The sequence below is a fragment of the Dendrobates tinctorius genome, unplaced genomic scaffold (assembly GCF_039654945.1).
Source record: "Dendrobates tinctorius isolate UK_male_01 unplaced genomic scaffold, ASM3965494v1 ptg000011l, whole genome shotgun sequence".
In the NCBI taxonomy this organism is placed as follows: domain Eukaryota; kingdom Metazoa; phylum Chordata; class Amphibia; order Anura; family Dendrobatidae; genus Dendrobates; species Dendrobates tinctorius.
The window spans coordinates 38,188,988-38,198,308 of NW_027361679.1; the positions used below are offsets into that span (position 1 = coordinate 38,188,988).

The following is a 9,321-nucleotide window of genomic DNA, read 5'->3' on the forward strand; positions in this document are numbered from 1 at the left end:
AGATTGGGCATTTCCATAATCGCACAGAATAAACTACTATAATGAAGGTGCGCCAGTGTACATTGCAAGCATGTGCTGCCTGGGTTAGCGGCCCACTCAAGGTTCTTTCACAATTCTCTACCTCCTGTTTTATACCCATAGCTATGCTTCTCCTGTAGACTTTATACTCTCTTGCCACATGATTTTGCCTAGAAATGTTTGCTGACTACACTTTTTAATGCAGCAGTAAAAATAAGTTAGAAATAAAGTCCAGAAAATATATGTGGCACTCACCAGATACTTTCATAATGCTTTTTATTCAATACTAGCTGAAGAGCCCGGCGTTGCCTGGGCATAGTAACCAACTGTGGTTAGTTATAACAAATTATAATTATTATTATTATTATTATTATTCATTGTTATAGCGCCATTTATTCCATGGCGCTTTACATGTGAGGGGGGTATACATAAAAACAAGTACAATAGTCTTAAACAATACAAGTCATAACTGGTACAGGAGGAGAGAGGACCCTGCCCGCGAGGGCTCACAATCTTCAAGGGATGGGTGATAATACAGTAGGCGAGGGTAGAGCTGGTCGTGCAGCGGTTTGGTCGATCGGTGGTTACTGCAGGTTATAGGCTTGTCGGAAGAGGTGGGTCTTCAGGCTCTTTTTGAAGGTTTCGATGGTAGGTGAGAGTCTGATATGTTGTGGTAGAGAGTTCCAGAGTAGGGGAGATGCGCGAGAGAAATCTTGTATGCGATTGTGGGAAGAGGAGATAAGAGGGGAGTAGAGAAGGAGATCTTGTGAGGATCGGAGGTTGCGTGCAGGAAAGTACCGGGAGACGAGGTCACAGATGTATGGAGGAGACAAGTTGTGGATGGCTTTGTATGTCATGGTTAGGGTTTTGTAATGGAGTCTCTGGGCAATTGGGAGCCAGTGAAGGGATTGACAGAGGGGAGAAGCTGGGGAATAGCGGGGGGACAGGTGGATTAGTCGGGCAGCAGAGTTTAGAATAGATTGGAGGGGTGCGAGAGTGTTTGAGGGGAGGCCGCAGAGCATGAGGTTGCAGTAGTCAAGGCGAGAGATGATGAGGGCATGGACTAGGGTTTTTGCAGATTCTTGGGTGAGGAATGAACGGATGCGTGAAATATTTTTGAGTTGAAGTCGGCAGGAAGTGGAAAGGGTTTGGATATGTGGTTTGAAGGAGAGATCAGCATCAAGGATTACTCAGAGGCAGCGAGCTTGTGGGACTGGGGAGAGTGGGCAGTCATTTACTGTAATTGATAGGTTCGTAGGGGGGGTCACGTGAGATGGGGGAAAGATGATGAATTCTGTTTTGTCCATGTTGAGTTTCAGATATCTAGTGGAGAAGAAGGATGAAATAGTGGACAGACATTGAGGGATTCTGGTTAGTAGGGAGGTGATATCTGGTCCAGAGATGTAGATCTGTGTGTCATCAGCATAAAGATGATACTGAAAGCCATGAGATTCTATGAGCTGTCCCAGGCCAAAGGTGTAAATAGAGAACAGCAGGGGCCCTAGGACTGAACCTTGTGGGACTCCGACAGATAGGGGGCGAGGTGAGGAGGTGGTGTGTGAGTGGGAGACGCTGAATGTCCGGTCTGTTAGGTATGATGAGATCCAGGAGAGGGCCAAGTCTGTGATGCCGAGGGATGAGAGGGTCTGTAATAATAGGGAATGGTCCACTGTGTCAAAGGCAGCCGACAGGTCCAGGAGGAGGAGGACAGAGTAGTGTCGCTTGCTCTTGGCAGTTAAGAGGTCATTGGTGACCTTAGTAAGGGCAGTTTCAGTGGAGTGGTGTGACCGGAAGCCAGATTGTAAGCGGTCGAAGAGGGAGCAAGAATGATATATATATGATATATATAATGATTGATATATATAATGATGATATATATAATGATATATATAATGATTATATTGCACATAAAAACCGTGCATCTAATCCTATCCTGTGTGATACTGACTGCTGAGCCATGTATCTAATACTATTCTGTGTGATACTGACTGCTGAACTGTGTATCTAATACTATTCTGTGTGATACTGTCTGCTGAGCCGTGTATCTAATCCTATCCTGTGTGATACCGTCTGCTGAGCCATGTATCTAATCCTATCCTGTGTGATACTGACTGCTAAGCTGCATATCTAATACTATTCTGTGTGATACTGACTGCTGAGCCGTGTATCTAATCCTATCCTGTGTGATACTGCCTGCTGAGCCGTGTTTCTAATCCTATCCTGTGTGATACTGGGCTCCCCCTCAGTCTGTGTCAGAGGGTGGTCTGTGTTAGCACGGTAATAAATTGTGCTATTTCCAGCTTTACAGAAGGACGATAACACCATAGAAATGATAAGAATAAGTTACCACAACTGTCTACAAAGAAAACTGTTACTGATAGCAACCAATCACAGCTCAATTTTCATCTTTTAAACAGCTCTGGGACAGCGTGGCGAGTTTTGAGTGGCGACTTTTGTGTTTTGACTTTTATGTGGCGAGGTTGGTGTGTGTTTGGTGAAATGTGGGCTGAGGGTGGTATATGTGTTGAAGCACGTGGTAGTGTGTGGCGCATTTTGTGTATGTGTTCATATCCCCGTGTGTGGTGAGTATCCCATGTCAGGGCCCCACCTTAGCAACTGTACGGTATATACTCTTTGGTGCCATCGCTCTCATTCTTTAAGTCCCCCTTGCTCACATCTGGCAGCTGTCAATTTGCCTCCAACACTTTTCCTTTCACTTTTTCCCCATTATGTAGATAGGGGCAAAATTGTTTGGTGAATTGGAACGCGTGGGGTTAAAATTTTGCCTCACAGCATAGCCTATGACGCTCTCGGGGTCCAGACGTGTGACTGTGCCAAATTTTGTGGCTGTAGCTGCGACGGTGCAGATGCCAATACATACATATACTTTTCCCCCATTATGTAGATAGGGGCAAAATTGTTTGGTGAATTGGAACGCGTGGGGTTAAAATTTTGCCTCACAGCATAGCCTATGACGCTCTCGAGGTCCAGACGTGTGACTGTGCCAAATTTTGTGGCTGTAGCTGCGACGGTGCAGATGCCATTACATACATATACTTTTCCCCCATTATGTAGATAGGGGAAAAATTGTTTGGTGAATTGGAACGCGCGGGGTTAAAATTTTGCCTCACAACATAGCCTATGACGCTCTCGGGGTCCAGGCGTGTGACTGTGCAAAATTTTGTGGCTGTAGCTGCAACGGTGCGGATGCCAATCCTGGACATACATACATGCAAACACACATACATACATACACACACATACATACATACATACATACATACATACATACAAACACACATACATACATACATACACACACATACATACATACATGCAAACACACATACATACATACACACACATACATACATACATACATACATACAAACACACATACATACATACATTGAGCTTTATATATTAGATTAAAAGATTCTTTGATTATATAAGGGCAATGCAGTTTCGGGCTTCTTCTCACAGAATTGGGACTACGACGGTTTCACATCCCCGTGACGCTTCTACAGGCGCCTCCTGAGTGTGACGCGAAATGGCCATAGTGCTGACTTTGTGATAAAGAGCCCGAATTGTTTAATATGGAATAAAAATCAATATGAATCTATATGAATATATCTGAATGTATCTGGTGAGCGCTGTATATATTTTCTGGACCTTATTTGTATATTATACGATTATCTATTCTGGCTATTTGTGGATACTGAGCACCACCAGGCCTCACTTGGTTCGTTTCATTCTGCTGTGATATTGTGAGGTAGGCTGCCAAATCTGGAATTTTCGTGAGTAGAAAAAGTTATATTGACTTATGCCAGCCCAGCAGAGGCCGGAATTAGACTTTTTTGGCCTATGTCTGGTAAATAAAGCCCTATCGATACTTTTGACTTTGCTATAAAAGTAGGACTCAATGGTCAAAGGCAATTTGAACACAGCCTAATCTCTATGGCAACTTACTATGGTAAAACAACATAAAGAAATGTATTGAAAATAAGAATGTCCAATGAAGATATTGTCAAATTATACTGCCTTTTTGATTTTTACAGTTAAAAAGAAAAAACTATCATTATATATTGGGCGTCTGTTCTGTTCACAAAAGTATTGCAAAACTCTTATGTGATCTTGGCTCCAGCACATGACAAATATAAGTTACTGAGTCATATGAAGTACAGCACAGTAGTAAATGGATGACGTAACATGTATAGCTATGAAATGTAGGACTCCTCAGGGCCTTGGATAAGTTTGTGAGGTTTGGCAGAGATTAAAAGCTCTTAAAAACATTAAGCAGTGACAAGCCACTGCAATCAGCCTGTCTGTCACTACTGTATGCTGCTTTCTGCCCTGCTTGTCAGGGAAGCAGCAGAGGCTCTGCACTAGTACAGTAGTTGAAAAGATTCTTTCTGCAGGAAAGTAAAAAGGGATTGTATTGTCAGCTGCAAGAGGGTGCTGGAGACTGGTTCTCCCATTAGAAGAGTACCCGAAGAACCAATGTGAGCAGATGCAGTGGTGTAACGTTTGGGTAACTGGGGTTGTAAGTTGCGACAATGAAGGTGCCTGAAGGGCAAGTACACACTCCTGGATTCCTGGGCAAGCCTCCATTTTCGACTGTTTTTGTGTATTCAGGACACTCATATAGTTGAAAACTATGGAAAAATCAGCCTTCTGGCTATTAAATACAGGGGTGGGCTATTTATATGGATACACCTAAATAAAAAGGTAATAGTTGGTGATATCATCTTCCTGTTTGTAGCATATTAGTATATGGGAGGGGGGGGAACTTTTCAAGATGGGTGGTGACCATGGCAGCCATTTTGAAGTCGCCATTTTGGATCCAACTTTGTTTTTTCCAATGGGAAAAGGGTCATATGACACATCAAACTTATTGAGAATTTCACAAGAAAAACAATGGCGTGCTTGGTTTTAATGTAACCTTTTTCTTTCATGAGTTATTTACAAGTTTATGACCACTTATAAAATGTGTTCAAAGTGCTGCCCATTGTGTTCGATTGTCAATGCAACCCCCTTCTCACACTCTTGACACACATATAGCAACAGATTTCCCCTCTCCCATATACTAATGTGTCACAAACAGGAAGTTGATATCACCAACCATTCCCATTTCATGTAGGTGTATCCATATAAATGGCCCACCCTGTAGTTCACACATGATGCTTTTATGCTGCTTCTTCAGACTCACAGGAAAAGCATGAGGGCTGGCTGTATAGCCAGGAGGACAAAGTAAAGCTAGTTTCACATTTGCGCTTTTGAGCGCAGCGACGGCCTGCGCACGGCCGCCGCTAAGCCCCGCCCCTGCCGCGCCTCCACCGGTAGCTCCGCCTACCGGCGCATGACCCTGCATGCGTCCTGCGCCCCCTATCTTTATCACTGGGGGCGCAGGCCGTGCGCAGTATGCGTTTGGCGGCGCATGCGCCTTTTTGACGGTGCGCCGAGCGCAACCAAACTGCAGCAGGTTGCGTTTGGCGCAGGTCGGCGCACCGGTCAAAAGGACGCATGCGCCACCAAACGCATACTGTGCACGGCCTGCTCCCCCGTGGAGCTACCGGCGGAGGTGCGGCAGGGGGCGGGGCTTAGCGGCGGCCGTGCGCAGGCCGTCGCTGCGCTCAAAAGCACAAATGTGAAACTAGCCTAATGCAGCCAAGAGGGAGAGCTGAAGAGGTCGGGGGCTCTATAATGGCTGCTACTGTTTAGGAGCAGTGCAGAAAAGAGGGCCAATTTTGGAGTTACTTTCAGCCAAGATAACATGACCCCTGCTGCTACTAGAGAGTTCATAAAGTGAGCCTTCATTGGTGCCGATGGGCTGCATTCACACACTGCGTCTGCACACCAGCAGCAATACATGTAAAATGATGAAAAAAATGTATAGTCTCAGGATTGCACCAGGCCTTTCTGGCACCGCATCCCTGGCTCCTGTTGCTTGTCTTCAGTTTCTCTCAGCAGCAGACTTCACAGCCATTTTACCCCATGTTTCTGCTGCAGCCACTGTACAGCATGAGCCCACTCAGGCCATTGATTGCTGCAGCAGTGATGTTGGGTTTACTGGCTGTGAAGTCTTTGGCCGAAGTAACAGAAAACAAACAAGGGGAGACTGGGACGCAGCGTTGGAATGGGCTGGAGTAAAAGGTTGACCATATATTATTTCACTATTTTATATAAGGTATATTGCTGATTTTGTGAAGTTTTTGTTATTATCCTGGGCAACCCCTTTAAACATCTAACGATATTAACACTGTGACATTCAGTTATGGTGCCAGGAGGCCTTGTGTGTTTCTGTACCCAATTAATACTCCATGAATTGTACAAATAAATAAAAATTAGTTGCAGAGATATACCTACAGTTATATGTTTATATACTGTGTGTATATATATATATATATATATAGGGCAGCACTACCAAAATTATACAATTGGTGCAAAACCTATTCAGCAGTGTCCAAACAGCCGAGTTAATAAAATAAAAAAATAGTAGGCAGCACTCCAAATTAAATGTGAAAAAAGCGGATACTTTACTGATCCTCAGGTGGCGACGACGGGTCACCTTTGAAATGTCGCCACCTGAGGATCAGTAAAGTATCCACTATTTTCACATTTAATTTGGAGTGCTGCCTACTATTTTTTATTATATATATATATGCACATATTACTCGCCTATATAGCACCATACAGCACTTTACAGACATTATCATCGCTATCCCCACTGGGGCTCACAATCTACATTCCCTATCAGTATATAGCAGTATCCAAGTCACAACCTGGAGGGGAGGGAAGCTTCAAGTTCAAAATGTTAAAAAAATGTGCCCTAGAGTCCATAGGACTGTGATTATGCCCCCTAGGCACATGGAAGCAATTAGTGATGAAAATAATTTCATTTACTGAAACAATGTAAATTACTTTAAAGCAGTTTTTTAAAGCCTCATGTTGCGTTTCATCTGAAAATGACTAATGAGAAGACCCCTTTACCCGGCTGAATCACTGTATTTGTGTGCAGCCTCACATACCCCTGCAGAGTTACCCATATAACAATGGTGATGAAGGCACAGAACAATAATGACTCGGTTACATGATACCTTACGTGGGCGCTGTATGGGACTCCTAAAACCTCACTCGGATTTACAGTGACCGCATCGGAAATGAAACCTCTGCTGGTATCTCACCTTATTAATATCCCATAACACCAGAACACTGTGAAGTTTGGCAAATTCTGTAGCAGTGATCTTTCCTATGCCATGACCAGCACCGGTGATCAGTACGATTTCCCCACTGACTGATTTTCTCTTTGCAGGAATGAACAGCTTCACCAGAGCCTCCAGGTAGGAGTAGATGATGGTGAGCAGCAGCAGAAGGATTTCCAAAACAATATTCATTGTCCTCCGTGAAGAAAAAGCTATTCCCTCTACTATACAGAAGGGAAAACTCCGCCAGTAAGCAGACGTCACAGTTCTGAGGCTTGCCAATGTCCAGTTAACTCATTCAAAGCCTTATTGAAGCTATAGATGACTAATTCTTTATAAATAGCGATATGGCTTTGTAATTTCAATAACACGTCTTTTGTCGCTTTGGGGCTACACCTATTTTCAAAGAATTTTTCAGTTTTCTTTTGAAATCGTTGCTTTTTTTTAGATTGATGTTGCTGTGTGAGTCACAGTTTTTCTGGAAAAAAGTTGTACCTGTTGTATTCTGTGGTATTCATATTTTCTGGTTCCTCTTGTATATATGCTCATCATATATGATGCCGTGTTTAATAGTTATTAATTGTTGAGATAAAAGGAACGGGTTCTGTCAATGTGCAGATGCCGATGGTGTCAACGTGGATCAGAGGCAGACCAAAAGTTAAAGGGTTTATTTACAGGGGACAGTATCTCCTCGCAGGGAGAAGCTGTGGGAGTTAAACTGACAGAGTGAATGTGATTTAACAATATAATAAAGCGAAGCAGATTTATCAAACAGTCAAGCAGAGAAAAAATGGTTAAACGGGTATTCTTGCAACTTATCAGTCCGATGAAGCTTTGATTGAAGGGTCGTCTTCTCTAATGTAGGCACCGTCAACAGCGGCACTTGTAGTCTCTGCAGTCTCTCTCTTCTCTTTGGGAAACGGGAACTCCGGGGTTAAAGCGGGAGGCAGGGGGATGCTGTGGAACTGGGTCTCCCCTGTGCTGAGTCTCTGTTTGTCAATCTAACAGTCTCTCCGCAGAAACAATGTTGCGCCCAATGATAAGTCTCTCAGCCGGACTCAGGGGCTCTGGCCTGTCACAGCAGCGGGCACCGGGGCTGAGCGAACGGGTCACAGTCTCTGCACGGTCAGGGGGAAAGCCTTCTCTGGTCAACGGGGCTTCCGCGTTCACGTACTCAAAGGCAACGCTATCTATATCACGTCCTTCTGTCTCAGTACTCTGACCGGGAGTCCGCTCTCTTCTGGTATGCGGTACTGCTGCCTGCTCTCCTTTTGGCACGCACTGCTCTCGTTCTAGCGTACCCTGCTTTTGTGCCCTCAGCCTGCTCTGCTTCCGGTCCACCGCCCCTTCTCTTCCCCCACTGCTCCTGACGGTCACATGGTGCAGTCGTTCCAAGTCAGTAAGTCTTCCCCCCGGCAACCCTGCTTCCCAGCTATGTGGTTCCGGACATGGAGCAGGGTAGGTAACTCCCTTCTGTCTCTTCTTGCTCTTCACCCCCTTACAACCCCATTAGCGCTCCCGCGATGTGATTGCTGGGTGCTGATGGATTGTCATGGCAGCCATGCTCACAGAAAATAACCTAAATGCATGTGCTCACATCGTCTTTTTCAGACAGATTCGGTCTGGAATCATGCCTCATAAAATGAACATAATGCACAGCAATGTAAAAACTATATTGTTGTGCACATGTTCCATGTTTTGTTACATCTTTTATCTGCTTCAAGGTGCGGAAACGTGCTCAGAAAAAGGAGTGATATGCTCACTCTTCCTAGTGGAAGCCACCCACTCCCTATACTTGAGAGTATAGAGAGTAAGTTGCCGGTATCAGAGCTGCCACAATTACGATGGCAAATCCACTGGCGAAGTGACTGCCGCCATTGAGGCAATCAAATGGTTAAATCAAAGGATCAAAGTCCTATAATTGGCCTTAAAAAATGTAATGAAAAAGTTCAATGAAAAGTTGCATAGTTGGCATGATTGAAAAAAGCTTAAAAAGACACATGGTTCAACAAAGGAATGGGAAAGGATGAAAAAAGAGGTATAGGTACATCCATAATGCATGAACCAATCTGCCTCGAAAGAGCAAGTTTGTTCCTCCTGA

General features: G+C 44.3%; 1 protein-coding gene across 1 annotated transcript in view; it reads right to left on the bottom strand.

Annotated features, from left to right (window-relative positions):
- LOC141046694 (17-beta-hydroxysteroid dehydrogenase 13-like) overlaps positions 1 to 7,498 on the bottom strand; it is a 54,233-nt gene extending 46,735 nt beyond the window's left edge. Inside the window, exon 1 of the mRNA XM_073541290.1 lies at positions 7,203 to 7,498. Within this exon, the coding sequence (XP_073397391.1) occupies positions 7,203 to 7,412 (210 nt within the window). The 5' untranslated portion in view covers positions 7,413 to 7,498. The remainder of the gene's footprint in view (positions 1 to 7,202) is intronic.
- Between the last annotated feature and the right edge of the window lie 1,823 nt (positions 7,499 to 9,321).